General features: G+C 38.4%; 1 protein-coding gene across 1 annotated transcript in view; it reads right to left on the reverse strand.

The window, feature by feature from the left end:
• The window catches only part of LOC118334439 (contactin-associated protein-like 4), a 65,417-nt gene extending 48,346 nt beyond the window's left edge, over nucleotides 1-17,071 (reverse strand). Inside the window, exons 1-7 of the mRNA XM_035670353.1 lie at nucleotides 17,041-17,071; nucleotides 15,719-15,912; nucleotides 11,622-11,769; nucleotides 8,703-8,909; nucleotides 3,687-3,856; nucleotides 3,375-3,521; nucleotides 1,181-1,469 (exon numbers count right to left, since the gene is read on the reverse strand). Coding sequence (XP_035526246.1) covers nucleotides 1,181-1,469; nucleotides 3,375-3,521; nucleotides 3,687-3,856; nucleotides 8,703-8,909; nucleotides 11,622-11,769; nucleotides 15,719-15,912; nucleotides 17,041-17,071 — 1,186 coding nt within the window. The remainder of the gene's footprint in view (nucleotides 1-1,180; nucleotides 1,470-3,374; nucleotides 3,522-3,686; nucleotides 3,857-8,702; nucleotides 8,910-11,621; nucleotides 11,770-15,718; nucleotides 15,913-17,040) is intronic.
• Between the last annotated feature and the right edge of the window lie 379 nt (nucleotides 17,072-17,450).

The raw sequence follows: 17,450 nt of genomic DNA on the forward strand, positions 1-17,450 counted from the left end.
ATCACTACTATTTTGAAACAGCTTGAAATACTGTCGTGTTCACACTGAAACAATACTTTGAAGAATATTATCAGACATGACTAAAAGACTATTTAAGAAATGAGTAAAGATTGTTTGCTGGTGGGTAGATGTAGTACCAATAGATTGCAAAAAACACAGGCGTGTACTTTACTTCCTGCATCCTCTGTGTGATTGACTTGCGAAAAGTATTTGTAGGGCTGTGCCTGCCTTGTGAATCTGTATGTTGTTCAGAATTGAGGAAATAGATCAATACCTCATTATCTCCTCTGTTCTTCTTACTGACAATACTTTGCTCAAGAACACACCCCATTTATTTGGCAGTGCCACTGGCTGCACAACAATATCAGATTGATGTGGATGGGTGAGCAGAGCTTTGGCAATAAGGATAATAGGATAGATCACAAGGTAAAAATTGGACTTTTGAAGTAAATGCAATAATTAGAGACTTTGTCAGAGAGTGTGTTCTTGGTAGTTCAAACCCTAGACTGTGTACAAAAATAGAGAATGCATCTTCACTTCCTCCCACTGTATAAAATATGAGCACTGCCATCTTGTGACATCATTTGGAGACAGAGTCTGCACAGTAATGATCGAGGTTGGAGCCGTGGTATCGAGATCCCACTCACACACCCAGCCGACTCAACTACCAGCAGGTCCAAGCTGTCAGTCATGACATGAAGCTCCCTTTTTATAGCATCAAATAACTTATTTAAACTGAACAAATGAACATGTTCTTATTAGGTATCAGCACACTAAGAGCTACCTAAAATGAAAGAAACCATCTTTGGAACAAATTTATTATTCAGGTGTTTTGACTTCACTTTTGGAGAGCTCTTTACATACACTCAAAAGTTTAGAATTGAACATTTGCTTAAACCCCTCCTGTACTGCAATTGTCCAATGACAGCATGGCAACCGTAACTCACAACGGCAAGCCTGTCAAGCATTGGATTTTTCCACATACTGAAGCTGTGTGCATGGGGCTTTAGTGACATTGCATTTAAAGAATTTTTAAAGTTGTATCTGTTTTGTATGTCATTCACATATGGGTTGACACAGTAATGACTCAATATCCATAAAGAGTTACTACTAACGTATCTGTTGGTGGTTAGAAGTGGATCTGAAGCTGTACGCGTTGAGGGTTCGGGTTCAGACTGACCTGCAGTGAGTTCCAGCAGCGTCCTGGCAGCTTTATGGATCTGCAGCCGGAGTCTGGCCTCACTCAGGTACAGCCAGACCATGCCCCCTTCTTGAGGCAGGGCAAAGGTGAGCAGACGCAGGGCAAAGGTGAGCAGAAGCCCCGCCTTGTTCCACGTCCTGAACTGAAACCCCACGGACACGCCGGCCGAGGAGGACGCCATCGTCCCTGGCAACTTGAGGAAGCTCTGGGGGCCGGGGAACGTCACGGCGACGGAAACTGGCTCAGCACAAGAGAAGGTCACATTGCCCTGAGAAAGAAACATGCAGAGTGGAGAGAGAGAGAGGGGAGGGACAGAAAAACTGATTACTAGAGAGATAAAACAACATAAAACATGAATATTAATCAGTTGCAGAGGGCGTGTCGATGTGACCTCTGTCACAATGATCTCATCAGCAAGTCTCCTTAAAGAGGACACTGGTATTACCATAATGATAACAGCAAGGCTTAGAATAAGATTAGGAAAGCAAACTGAAAATACGAAAGTCACTCAGCTTGGAGGTAAAATAGATAAAGAATGAAAATGAAAGAAAGAGAGCATACAGTAAGCCCAGTACTATAATATCTTGACATCTCTGTTACAGTCTATTGTTTTGAGTAGTGGTAATGACACCAGGTCCATTTCAAAGGCTGCAGCTGCAATATATTATAGTCCCGGCTGGGAATATCAGTCTGCTATCTTTATAATGCTCCGGAAACACAAATGACATCTAAAAGCCCTTTGTGGTGCAGTTAAAGTGATGTACAATAATTTATGTTGGAGTGGGCTGTGCTACTGTACAACACGAGGTAAAAAGTTACCTTAAATACCCTCAAAAGTCTCAGGACAACCGCACTGATACATTAGTCCTCTTTCACCCACACTCTTATTTTCATTGTATTAATGCCCCTTCACAGTGCCATATGAAGCACCATTTATTCTCTGTATGAAATTGGACCATAACTTTGTGACTAGTACCTTAAGAGCCACAGTACCAACATAAAATTGCCTTTATTACATCTTCAGTCATGCATGTGAAATCGCTGTACCTCTTCACCAAGTATTCCTGTTTTTTTTTTTTTCAGCTGCTTGAGCCTTTAGTGTAACGAGAGAGCATTTATTACTGCCTGCAGAAATGCTTCACAGCCTCTCTCTGATGAGTTTGCTCCACTCATCATGAACATCTGAATGTCCTAATGGCCAAGATGAGAAGGCATTAGTGAGAGTCTAACCACCATCTACACTCCCTTATTCATTTAGCACCAGCAGTATCCAGAACAACCAGTACCTGCACTCCCTGAGTGGTAAAGACAGTTTTTTACCACTATAATTGAATCCCAATTGGGACAAAGGGAATCTCACACATACATACACACAAAAACACACACCCACACACAGAAGGGGAATGCACACAAGGGTGACCAAAAAAACACAACTGAAAAAAAAAAGAATAATCCTGTTACTTAAAAAAAAATAAAACATAAGCAAAAAGAACACTCAAAGATATACATGCTGGTCTGTGGTTATGTATTCACTGTGTTTAATAGTTAGTCACAAAGTCACTAAAAACACCAAGCAGAATATTCCATCAGTGTTTCATTGACTAAAAGAATTTTATGGAGGCAGTCTGGCATATCTTGGTTTCAGTGGCCCTTGAGCCTGGAAGTCCAGAGTGTCAGAAGAACTTTACAGTAAAAACACACAGATGAAGTACACAGACATCACATCACTTTAAAACCTCAGCAGAGACTACTGTGCTTTACTATTGTCCGCACATTGAGTATGAGTATCATTGTGTTATTGTAACACATATATAACATATCAGTGTGCTCAAACACTAGTGCTAAAATTTCAATTTAATATGTTTTTCTATTTATTCTATTTTCCACTTCCCTTACTTTCATTACTGTTTCACCCAGTTAAGCAGCATTAGAGTGATTATGTGATGTGTATTTATATTATATTACCATCATCATTTAGGGTTTATGGGAATTCTTTCAGGCCACTTGTGGTTCCTGCTTTTATCATCATTATTTTAACCTCACTACTGTTTCCTTTTTTGTCTATCTTCCATTACCATGTTGCGAGCTGTAAGCTCAGTTGCAGGAAGCAGTAGTTACCAGAAAATTTACTTATTGGTCTTTCTGTTAATAATTGTTAGCTAAATTAACTTACCATTACAGTAACTCGGTGGTCTTTTTGTTTTACTAGTTCTATCAGGTTGAGGCCGTTGTACAGAAGGTTTTCCAGACAGCCATGGAAGTTCCTCCTGGAGGCGACTGTTTCTTGAGAATTGGGGCCCTGGATTGCTCCTACCCTCAGCTGTAATGTAGACAAAAAATAGAGACACATACAGCATGCACATTAAGTAATATAAATGTGTCATAATTAAATATTTAGTTATTGTACAGTTTTTGATGTCATATAAAGTGCAGGGTGTATTTGGATTACACAATAATGTCTTTACCTGTGTGTGGTTTATCCTACCTGTTTGATGTCCCAGTGGCTGAACTCTGCAGGGATTTGAACCCTCTCTGTGTGTTTGTCCACAGTGAGGTTAAGGTGAGAGCTGCGTCGCTCCACTGCTATATAATGCCAATGCTGATCATCTAACAGGCTGCCAAGAGAAGCGAGACGCCGGGGTTCAGAGGATGAACCTGGAAGAGAAGATGATGAGGAGAGATTAGTGATCAGGAAGCGGTGACAAGAGGGAGTAAAAAATGGGATCTTAGTGTAAAGATGCATTAGATGCATCAGATGACCTGGTGTGAAGAGAAGTGAACACCAGGCTAATAAAAGCTTCTTCATTGTGATTAAAATTGTAATTTTCTCAGTGTCCCACAGAGGGGAGCACACCGAGGTCAGCCTGCCTCATCTTATTAAGAACTATAGAATATTCGTATAGTAGAATCTGAGTATTGAAGCCAAATATGTGATCATCCCAAATATCAAACACAGCAGAGGAAACATGGTGAGACATCATTAATGATAGATGAGCACCAGCAGGTCCAAATTAGTGGATCCATTTCTGCAACCCCCAAAGTACTGGAAGAGAAACTTTGTATTTCTGCTGAGAGAAGAAACTGTAGAAAAAGCTGAATACAGTCGGCAATTAAAAATTTATTAGATCATCTTTAGGGAGAGGCAATTCCAACTTCAAAGAGAGAAACGGAGACAATTTGAAAGATGATGGACAAATGTATTTTTGATATTTCAGCCTATTTTGTGAGATGATTCGACTGCAGCTTTGATGAGAAAAACTGCTTCATCCAGAGAGAGAAAGTTAGGATGTGGACCTCACGATACAGACAAAGTCTGTCCTCTCAACACAGTTTGTGATGAGTTATTTGATTACAGTCGGATGAGTGGGAAAGAGACAGTGAAATCAATATGAGTGGAACAATGGCAAGACTTAAAAACAAATAAAATGTTGTTGAAGGTAGAGAAAAGACGGACAGCACGTTATGACAGAGGGTTTCATTGAATGGATGATTTGATTACCGGCTAAATTGTTGGAAAGAGAGAGCATGGATCAATATGAGAGGTCTGAGGGGCAAACAAATAGAAAATGAACTGATATTATTATATATAGCCCTATCTTTTCTTTTTTGGTCGCACTGGTCTTATTTTCTTTTATCTTGCATTGAGGTCATCAGAGAGATTATTTTTTGGACAAATCAGGAAAAATCTCTGTGGAATTTAAAAAAAGCCAAGGCTGTTAGTGAGCCCTTGAGCAAGATTGTGACATGAATTGTAACAGGGGGGTCACCAAAATCAATAGGTTACTTCCTGATGGAAGCATGAATGTGCACTGAAAATATTAACAAGCAATGGGTCAGCAGATATGAAAATTTGAAATATCAGGGTGATGGTAGCACAGAGAAAAGGTCATGAGGGTCTAAAAAAATCATTAAACATATTTTTCATCTTTGGAGAATGTGCAGAATAAATTTTAATGTGGTTTGTTTTTTAGGTTGGACATATTAGCTCACATTAAGTATTCAGAGCTCTACAAAAGCCCAGAAAATCAGACCGTGGTTGTGAATCTGTATGAGACTGTATGAGAAACGTCTGCTGCTGGAGAGGAGCAAGCACAGTTAGCAAAATCTTTGCATAAATAACAGATATAAAAAACAGCTTATAATAACTACAGCAGTTTGTATTAATGTCAAGGAGGGTTTTTCCCCCTCTAAAGTAAGTATTGTATCATATCCTGTCGGCAATATCATTACAGCTGTTCACTGTGACTCTGAATCTGATTACGCAGGAAGACCACGACAGCGCTTATCAGGAACTGCTGTCACTGTAATCAGCTCCACACATAATTTTCAAACTGTAAACACACTTTGGGAAAGCAAATATGTTCTCACACTGACAGGCCATTAAGATTTACACTCCTGTGTCTTTGTATTGCATAAGAAAGGTGGGCTGCTTGCAGGGTTGTCACTGTAAGCTAAATATGCAGTAAGTCTGCATGTTACAGTGTCTGCTGTTGAAGGTGATTTGGAGATTCTGTAAAATGTGTTGTAAGTATCCCAGTATGCACTTTACATCAGCCACAGGCAATGACAGAGGACATGCGCAAGACTGATAAAACTTCTGTTCGTTATTGTGTTAGTTTTTATATTTTTCTAACATCTTGCACTGGAGCAGGAACTACTAATCCTCAGCGTGTTTGTCCGAAATTTACTAAAGTAATGGGAGAAGTCTCTGCTGATTTATGAGCCAACAAAGATACAATGTACCAAACTGACATGATGAATGTGAAGCAGAGGGGAATGGTTTTGGATAGCAGACATAAATCTTGTTAAACCACCATGTTTCAGCTGTTTGGATAGCAGAATTAGTTAGTAATTAATTAGAGCAAAATATCTGCTGTTGGAAGCTTCCGTAAATTGGTTTATGAACTAGAATCCCTAAAAATATTAGTAAGAAAAGATCAGCAAACTAAGATGATTTGATTTGATGATAACACCAACAGAAAAGAGAGAGAAAAAACACTTCCAAGTCCCTTATTTTGAGACTCAAATGGTCTTTAAACAAAGCATCTCACTGTAAAAGAGATGGTGGATAAATAACACAATGAAAGTGACACAAATCAAAACTCAAAAGTCTGAAGTGATGGTGTACAGTGTAATGGGAAATTATAGATTCCCAAAGTGGGTGATCTGACTCTGTCATGTCTGAAAACTGTGGAGTCCAATCTGCCGGTTCTGCAACAGCAACAGTTTACATTTAAAAAAAAAACATCCGGTTATAACTGTTTCCTCTGTTATCCAGGACAGAGATGCTGTTTCTGTGCAGGGCTGTTACTAAGAGTTGCCTCATAAAGCAAAATACATCTGTTTCATGGGGGGGGGGCAGACCTGGATGTGTTAGTGTTAACAGAGCAGAGCGGACCATGGATGAGCTCAGGGTCATTGCACACAGCACATGACCTAAATTACACAATCTGTAACCTAAAAAGGCTGTGTAAAGATAAAGACAGAGGATGGGAAGGAAATAGAGGGGAAGAAAAGATTCCCCTGATTGGAAAGATTGGAAGGAAGCCAGAGACAGAAATAATAGAGGGAAAGAATGATGAAAGCCACCTAAGGAAAAAAGATTTTAAAAAAGGGTTGAGAACTGTAAGAAAAGTAAAAACAAAGCCTGTTTTTTTGTTGTTTTCAGAAGCAGAGTGCCTCTTATTCTCCCTCATTTCAATGGACACCTTTAATTTCCTCTTACTGAGCTGCAGTCTCTCTTTACAGTGATGCAGTCTCCTTGTAAAGTGACATAGTCTTATAATAATGACACTAAGGTGATTTAGCCTTTAAAGTCACAGTGGCAGTTAGAGTGTCTATATCTTTTGAAATGTGATATAATATGTAGCCAGGATTTAGTTATGTAGTGATTCAAATCAAATCTTTCAGGTTTGATTAGATCGCTCACACATGAGCACGGCCTAATATGGAACATGCGGGGAGGTAAGAAGCTGTGGTGAAAGACTGAGTAAGATCAGCAGGAGGAGAACGAGGGAGGAATTAATAAATTACAGCTAAAATGTAAACCAAATATCCAAACACACATCTCTACCTCAAGTCACTGGTCTGCTAGCTACTAAAACTCGGTATATTTAGTGATGCATTAATATGTACATCACTTTGATATTGCAGCTTGTAAAAGTGAGACTATAATATCCCTTACTTTATATACTGCTGGGTACCTAAGTCTATAATAATATATCACAATTTTTGATGAATTCTATTTTGTTATTAGTCTAATCTGCAAAATAACTAGTAACTAATGTCAAATAAATATAGTAGTATAGTATAGTATAGAACAATATTAATTGTAGTGGCATAGAAGTATAAAGTAGCATAAAATGGAAATAGTCAGGTGAAGCACAAGTAAACCAAAACTGTACTCAAGTACAATACTTGTAGTTACATTCCATCACTGTGGATGGGGTTATCTCATTGACCCAAATCATATCTGATTTCATACATTTCTGTATACAGCACACAAGTCCAAGATTTCTAAAAGAAATCAATTCAAAAATCAAGAATTGCCCCGTCTTTGTAGAAGTTGGAGCCAGATGGAGAAAAGGATGGGTGAAAGATGGATGTATGAAGAAAGATAAGGATGTCAGAGAGGTAGACAGAGTGAAAGATGAAAAGAAAGATTAGGGGATGTAGGAAGGAGTGTTTTGGGAGATGTAAAATGAAGAAAAAGAAGTTGCAGGAGGTAAAGAGAAACAAATGGTAAAGGGGGTTAGAGATGGATGGAAGGATGGATTGATCGAGGGATATAGAAAATATTTCAGCAGCCAGATGGGGTTCCTGATGAGAGGTGAGCCATATGGTGATGATTCAGCATGGCAGCCTGACAACCTCTGGTTTAACCCCGTTTACACACACACACATACACACACACACACGCACACACACACCCTCTGTACAGACTGTAAGCCATGTATCAAGTCTTGCAGAGTCCGGCCCTAACACATGCTACAGTGAACAGGGACCATCCATCATGGCTGTAACTAGACAGAGATGCAGCAGCATAGCGCGAGCCAAGATTTAAACCAATCAGGCAGCAGCGTGCGTGTCGTCCATCTCACCCAACCACAACCAATCTAAAGTTATTTTAGAGAGTTTATATTGTCCTCCACCTTATACAGATGTTCTGTACCAGTAAGTCCACAAAGTGACTCACAAATTACATGTGAAAATGTGTTCTTGTTCAAGATTTTGACTGGAAACACCTGTTTATATTTATGTGGGATGATGGAAACGCCATGTCCCTTGTCAGAAGAAATGTGTTTACCTGTTACATTTGAATTTTTACTGGAGATGCTAACAATATAATCTTCTTAAGCCTGCCATTTTATCCAGTAAAGGTCGGTTTGGTCATTGTATATCTCACTAACATTCTGCAGATAAACCTGGTATTTATAGAGAATTCTGTGTTATACTTCAATGTAGTAGATATCAGTATCAGTAGATATCTGGTGTGTTGTACCTTGTCTGAGCTGCAGCAGTAGCAGCTTTCCTCTCTCTAACTCCAGACTCAGGCTGAGTCCTCCCTCTCCCTCTGCGTGCAGCAGTGTCCCAGAATTCCTCAGGGTTTTAAACTTCACAGAGACGACATCTCTGGACGACCGCCTCGGCCCGGGACTCAACCTGTACTCCAGACTGCTGCTGCCGTCCAAACTCACAACATCAGAGGCTGAAAGACAAAACACAGACAGAAGAGTCAAGACTTATGGTCATATCAGTCCTGGTCACTAAACCACGCACAAAAAGAAGTCCGTGCACAACAAATGCTGAGGAGAAATCTCTCAGGGAGAACTGAATGTGTATTCTTTTTAATCAATAACATGTAGAACCTGCTCTAGTTGGGAATTTGGGCTAAGCTGTGTGGCTAAATACAGAGTTTTGACTCCAAAATCATTTCAATTTCAGTTAATTAGATTTGTCTAGTATTGTTTTCTTGCACTGGCTGGCACTAGTATCTATGTTTTAATTGTTGTATCGACTTTCCTCCTGTAGCTGCCTCTTGGCCAGGTCTTCATTGTAAATGAGAATTTGTACTCAAAATACCAATTTTTAAACAAAAAAGACCTACAGTATGTTTAGGGATGGGATAAAGAATCACTGAGGTTTTAATGTGTGTGAAATGTGCTCATCCTAGCATTTTTTGAGTGGGAAAATTAAACCAAAGGCTCTTTCACAAAGAAAGCTGGATCATTTGCATATTGCATGCAAAACTATATCATGTGATGAGAAATGTTCAGCCATCATAATGAATGACGTCACACAAAGTAACAGCTACATGGCACGTTGAATCACTTCATTGTTTACATCTGGCAGCAAACTGTGGTCTTCTTTGCTCTTTGAGTTCACACTCTAGTGCTTGGTACATGGTCCAAATTACAATAAAACATTTTTTTTTGCTTACAAGGCCCAAGAAGGTGCACATGTGCTGGCACTGGTACACATTTAGCCTACAGCCATTGATGGAAAATTGTTTAACCAACATTATTTCCATGATTATTTATTCGGCCCCAAATGGTACAGGTAACATAGGTACTTTGGTAATGAATTAAATGTATTTAATATGAATATTGTATTGTTCAAATTTCCATTGAACTGAATTGAATATTTAATTTGTTTTCAACAAAAATATCTGTTCTTGTAATAGCCTATAATATCCGTTCAAAGTGACTTCATTGTCAAAATTTGTTATGGTTACAAATGGTTATTTTATTGTAATTTTCACAGTATATAGAGATTTTACAGCATTTTACATACATGAAATGAAACTTGACCTCTGCATTGGACTTATCCTAAATACATTACTATATACATTAGGAGCAGTGGGCAGCCAAGTGCTTCCCAAGCCAAGTCCCTACACCCTGAGCTACTGCAGCAGTGACTTAATTCATAAAACACAACGTGAATAGAAACCAAAACAACTATAGTTAGGGCTAGTTTGACACAGAGTCCGTCTCTGTGGATTTTATGACTGTATATTAAAGATCTATGCAGGCCAGAGAGTCTGGGCTGGTCTCTCCCTTGTCCACTGAAATATCAACTTGCAATAAGAAGCATGGTGGAAGGACATGCAGGGCTTGCATCTCCAAGATGTATTCCTCTTGCGAAACTTTGTTGAAATAATAGCGGGAAAACTTAACTCTTAAACTCTTAAATGTGAGTCGCAGTAGATGTTTTTCATATTTATTTATGGAGCACTCTATATAAAAAAGACCTTTAATCTACTGTAATCAAATTAAAGTGACAGCAGATGTTTTTATATTCAAAGTAAGAAACACTGTGACAGGAGGTGTGATTATGTATTAATTTTTACTTTAAAAGCAAAGGGTGGCTTGATAAATTCTGTTATATTTCCCCCATGGGAGTAGCAGAAATATTGAAAATCTCTTGTGAAACAAGAAAAACAGAAAATATAATGATTATGTGGGTACAAACACAACTTGATGTAGCTTTTATTTTCATTGTGGTAGAGTTAATACAGCAAATCTTGAAATATGACTAAATATGTTTTCCTGGTTAAGTGTGAAACAAGTGTGAAACATGATGGTTGTCAGTGTAGAGGGTATGAAATAAAATGAAAAAACAAACATAATAAGAAAATACGTGGTGATGTGTTGATGTATATGGTGTAAAAACAGAATGTAAACCAATACACCGCATGCTTAAAATAACAAGGTTATACAGGGTGCAAACTGTGAAACGAGAAAACATAAGGCACTTTATATATTATAAAGCAATCAGCAGATACAGTACATCGTTATTATGGTTGAGTGGGGGTGAAAACAATCTGGAAACCAATTAAAAGTCAGCCAGATGAAGGAGAAAGTTCCTGCACACAAGCTCACAAACAATTTCCTAGAAGCCTATCTTCAACATTATAATGTATTATTTTGGATTAGCCTTTATATATATATATATACGACTGTACTTAAGAACTATTTTAAGATACTTGTACTTTCCATTTTTGGCTACTTTCCTCTTCTACTCTACTTTCTTCTTTAGTACATTTATGAGATTGCTGTGTGACTTTGTAGATTCATACTTTGCATAGTTCAAACACAAAAATCTTCATTTACCATTTTACCAAGTGATTTGTGTCTGTTTTTGAGTCCTTAAAACAAAAGCAAAACTCTGTCATTGCGGGGAGATAATTTCAACCTGTTTTAATGGAAGTAAACTAATTTAAATTTTCTAGAGTAAGAGGACTTTTATAGTACATTTTGATCTAATAACTTAAATATAAGGTGCCCCAGAGCAAGTTAGATGTGCAGTCTGCATTGCTATGGTGACATATATGTAGACACCCCCTTAAAATGAGCCGACATCTGTCCGCTCCTAAAACCCTGGACAGTCCAGTCAGGCTGGTAAAAAAGAAAAGACTTACTGTAGGGACATCCGTAGGTCTCCAGTCGGAGTCCGATCCTCCCGCTGGGGTTCCAGTCCAGAGGAATGAGCCGGAGGAAGCGAGCCATAGCCGGCTGCTGCAGCTTGTACTGAACCACGCTGTCTGCATTAGTGTTACCTGGAAAAGACTGAAAATACACAAACATCATGAAAACATGCAAAGTGATGACATTTAACTTTTATACACACACAAAGAGAGAGAAGAGTTTATTTAAGCTTCCAGACAAACACAGCATTGTGTTTCTATCCATTACTGTAATGTATATATGTGTATGTGTATGTGTGTGTATATGTAATAATCATAAACATTTTTCAATCATTTTTCAAACATTCTTTGGCTCCAGCAACTTAAGACCCTGGATTGTGATAATAATGAACTGATAACTAGATGAAATTGATAATAATTGTTAGTTTCAGCCTGTGTCATTTCTAGTGAATTCCTGGGAATATTTACATCTGCCGCCACCATATAGTTGGTATAAGTATGGGTGCACTTACAGTGTGTAAATACTCTCTCACTATTGCTGGCATTTTAAAAATCATAGCTGATGTTATTCTTCTTTGTTAACAATGAAAGTGTCTGCAAAAGAGTGCACTGATTGTTTGTCTCCTTTCTGACTCTAGGCTGAATGCCTGACGAATCGCTCTTTTCATCTCTTTCCATCTCTCCCATCTGGCTATCTATCCTAATTACATCCCTCCCTTGAAGTTGACATGCAGGTTAACTGGCTCTCCCACTGCTGAATAAAAGCTTATACACACAATTAACTTATTAATTCCTCTGTAATCATGAGAGACTGGAGTTGGATCTCCTCATATGATGAAAAGAGACGTTGTATTGTGTAACTTTATAGGCCTATAATTGCATATTTTATGTGTGTCTGTGTGTGTGTATTTGTGTCTGCATCCTGATTATGTTTTATTACAATCATCAGCAAATATCTGTGTGTGATTATACATTATCTACCATATATGTGTGAATATACTGTACAGCTGTGAGGCGTCAATTAGACTCATGGGTCATGTGCCAGCTTTTTTTAAACCAATCAGCTGAACACAGCTTTTTCTTCAAAGCTGATGAACCAGAAGAGCTGTCAGCTCAGCAAATGACTTTGTGGAGAGGACAACATCCCATTTATGTTTAGAAATATGACCTGAGGAGGAGACAAAGACCCAGCTAAATATATCTCACAATGTTCATACTGTTCCTTAAACATCCATATTGTTTCAGCGTACAGTAAATCAGTAAATACACACGCCAGATGAGGAAGGTGAGAATGTCTTGTATTTATTCTGTTAGATTTCAAAGTTGTCAAGTATTAGTCCTCTCTTCAGTCTTTCCCCATCAAAGTACAGAAACAAAACAATGAAAGAGAGAACACTTCCACTCCACTGGTCTTCAGCTCTCTAAGCTAAAAGCAGAAGTTTAACAGGAAATATTTTGTTGTTGATCCAACAGCTCTCAACATTCTCCTCTGATAGACTCTGTAAGCTCGACTGACTAACACACACTAGTTGAGAGACACTTTGAAATGTGACTGCGCTCAGTTTACGTAGTGTCAAGTGTCACATCAACAAGTTTTCAAGCCGTGAGAATCATCCTCTGTTCTCTCAGAGAAGATCCTCAGTGCTGAGATTAGCTGGATTCCCTCCATATGAGGAAATTGCCTCGGCTCTACTTCTAATCAAAAGCTCCTCTCTGCACCACAGTAACAAATGTGCTTTTACCCTACACAATCGCTTTCAGTGGGTTAAGTGCATGTTTTTCTATATTTATTGCACTTTGATTTGATATACGGTTCATGAGAAGTATGCAGGTGAGAAACTCAAACAGATCAGCCTCTCTGTGCTGACAGGATTTGTTTGTTTTCTACACAAACAAGATCAAAATTACTTAGTATTCCTGTGACAGTATACTGAACCATGTACCATCACCACAGTGAGACAAATACAAGTCCAACACGACACTTGTGCAATGGGAAAAACACTGAAGGGGAGTGCTGTGTCTACCAGGAGGTGGGAGGTGACGCCTCACTGCCTCTGCTGTCCATCTGACTGATTTCTTCATTAATCAGTTCTACAGAGACGAGCTGAGTGAGTAACATTAAAGTAAACACAGCTTTAGTATGTTTTTATTTAACCCGAAGACTGCAGCAGGTATCTTCATTTGTTCCTGAAGTTAAACCAGAGAAAAGGCACATGGCGAAGTATTTGCTCAGCCCTGCTGGTTAATAAGGTTCTGGGACGATGTTCAAACATGTGCATGTGATGTTGTCATTGTTATCTATCTAGCTAGCTGAATTGAAATATCCTTGCCTTAAATTTGACACTAAATTAGCAACAAAATGACAAAATAAATTCACACTAACTTACATTTCGTCACTTTGTGTGCATCACCTCTGATTTGAAGAGACCTTATTGGGATTGGCAGCCAGAAAGCTAACAAGATGCAGAGGCAGTCTAATTAAATGAAAAGTTTGATGTTTTGAGGAATATGCTTTGTTCTCTTGCTGAGAGTTAGATGAAAGGACTGATGACACTCTTATGACTGTATGGTAAACTACTGCCAGTAGCTGGGTAACTTAGCCTAGTATTAGGACTGTAAATTGGTAAAAGCACCTCTAAAGCTTACTGCTCAGCATGTTACTGTATATTTTGATTGTTTAGCCTGTACAAAAAACAAGAAATTCAACACATGACACACAATGAACAGCAAATTGTTATCTTTACATTTTGGTTTCAACTGTTCCTTTAATATCTAATAAAACTAAACGTGCAATAAAAGGCATCAAGAATAACAAACTGTATACATCTGTCTTCCATTTGTTCTGACTCCATACTATTCCTGAAATTGGTTCAGTGGACACACTGGAATTTTTCCTCATTGATTTTAGTGCTTCAGGCTACACCGCCTGGCCTCATTCAGGAAAGTCACGCTTGGCTGCCTCTCTGTCCCGCTCTGTGTCCATCAACAGCAGCTTAAGTGTTTTGGCAACAGGTCCGCACAGTCAGCAGAGATCTTTCATTGGTTCATCCATTATTAATGAAGAGTCAAAGGCTCCTGATGACTGTGATTATCTCCTCAGGATGGACTGATCCCTGCAGACCAACACTGCTAAACACCATACCCACTGTAAATATGACTGTGGTAGCCCAGGAAAATGAGCTGTAATGAACCCGAGCAGTGTTCATTTCCAAATCTGTTACCTGATACTGTATACAGGACTCTTTATGCACTAGTCCAACAGTACTTAGGGTGGTACTGTCTGGAACATCTAACTTGCTTAGCCTGTTGCCACTGCAACCCAGCCCCAGATAGGTGTCAGAAAACATAGGGTTGGATGTAAGTTAAAACACACGTAGACATATGTATTTTGACAATTGTTTGTGTATTTGGTTAGTTTGAGAGAGTTTTACTGAGCCATAGCTATGTGCTGCTTATCAGAAAAAGTTGAGAATGTGAGAATTGTGTGTCAGAGAAATACGGTAAATATATCTCCAGGGAAAGTCATTATACTGTACGTATGTTTATTTGAAATAGTTTTAAGTACTTGTTAAACACAAATTCGAGACGTCATTCTTGGGTTTGTCATTGTTTTGTGCCACCTGTTTTGAATGCCAACGATAATTTGATGCCTTCTTGGACATATTTGTGATTTACGAGCATATAAAGAAACTTTACTTAATTTTATATCATTGTACTGTTTGGCACAGTCTATTCTAGTCTAGTTGTTGAACAACACCCATATTGGACTGTGTTTAGATGGACAACTGAGTAAGAAAAAAACAATGTTCATAGATTTCAAGAAAACAACTGCTTTGGCACAGCAGAGGCTCTCGAGCAGAGGCTTCCAACAGGAAAAGCATGTTTGTTCACCAATTTTTTTTTTTTAATTTAGGCACTAGACTATGTTGTTTTCTGCGTGAGCGCCCATTTGATGTCCTGCTTGTGCTGTATCCAACAACACTGACTGCAATAATCAGACTTACAGATTTACATCGGTATCCCTGTTCTCTCTGTTATACTATTTGTTACAATAAACTGTTTTGATACTGTTTACTGCAGTATGGACTCACCCCTATGCTCTCCTCCTGTCTGTACTGTTTCCAGTTGTGTCCCGTGTCGCTGAACATCAGCAGGTACGACGTCAGCCAATCAGAGCTGCCGTAGCGGCCTTGAGTAGCGACAGCAGTGATCTTGGTGCGCTCACCCAGGTCGACCTCCAACCACTGATACCTGTCTGAGGTGAGAGGGGACCAACCTCCAGCTCCTGCAGGGAGAGAGAAAATTAAAGAAAGGGTTGATTTATTACATTTCAGCCTACAAGGTAAAATATGTAATAAGCCTTTTAGTCACCAGTGTGTGTGTGTGTGTGGAATACATTGCTTGACCTTTAAGTCTCACATAAAATCACATTTTGTGTCAGAGCCAAAAAAGAAGCAAATTTTTGTGAAACACATACAACCGTTTAAACCCATTTCAGTGCAATAATTGAACACAGTGTCTGTATTTCTCCTATTGTGCTGAATGATTGATTTTATTCCAAGACACTGCAGGACTTTTTTAACGCAGGGAATTAAACTTACTGCTGCGTATTACACAAAATCTTCTCTAATAGCCATTTTAGACACAGTACACGATGGAGTCTATTTGTCTTCATAAATCAAAAGAAGACATTCAACAGAATGGAACTTAATTTCTGAACCTGCAGCCTCCACAGGTTTTCATGCAGGTTTGACATTTTTCTTTGGACTGAGATTAGTTTTCCTTTAAGATAATGCAAAGATGTTCTGACTGACGGGCTTTCTTTTTAACTGACTTTCTCACCACACAAAAATGCACCATTATGACTTCTAACCCGTAATCATTATACAATAATGGATTGCATAATGGGATACAATGTAGCCCCCCCACCTTGCTACTCACACAGAACATTTATAATTAATACAAAGATAATACATATAAAATAATAGTTTTAAAAAAAGTAACATCTGTTATTAAATTGAACAATGAATTAGGTTGCTGTTTAATAAGGCTGTTTTTATTACTAAAGCACACAAATTAATAAATTAAATCAAATCTTGACCGACGATTAGCAAAGTCATTGTAATTCATCTGGTTGGGGACATGAATTTCTCAGTCTGGACCAGAAGAACTGTGGTCATTTTAGGTTTTCATGATTTTAAACAGTGAAGCGTTCTCATGGCGAGATCCGATACTTGCATCTTCTTTGACCTCATAGCTGAAATTTTTCATAGGATTTAGTTCATGACAAATAATTTTTACAGTATACATAATTGTGTAGCACCAAATTACATTTTCAAAACAAAACCTCATCAATGAGAGGCTGCGGTGCATTGATTTGTTGCACAGAATACCAGACCATCTGCATACTTACCCAGTATAGCATTGCTAAGAGGCTGTGGCATGATCTATTGATTAGTTTTACAGTTTGCTTGCAAATCTGGATCCTTTGCTATATAGAATATCATCAATAGGAGAATGTGGTGCCAAGCATTGATTAGTTTTACAGTAGTTGTACTCTTTCCCATGTTACATCACCAATAGAGCAGCATTGTAACATATTGATCAGTTCTAGGTCAATAGACTGAGAATATAAAAGGGGGTTTGGTGAAATATGCTGATATGTTTTTAGAAAAAGCTGTATTTTTTCCCAATAGGCTGGTAGCATTTCCTATGTTTTGTATTGTCTAGTTGCACATTATACAAGTAACAAAGTGTCTTATCCAAAAACACTTTAATAACTTTAATTGTGGTGTTATTGATAAGCCGCATACAGGCTCATTG

Source organism: Morone saxatilis, unplaced genomic scaffold (assembly GCF_004916995.1).
Source record: "Morone saxatilis isolate NCDOM2014 unplaced genomic scaffold, NCSU_SB_2.0 Contig23, whole genome shotgun sequence".
NCBI classification, from domain to species: domain Eukaryota; kingdom Metazoa; phylum Chordata; class Actinopteri; family Moronidae; genus Morone; species Morone saxatilis.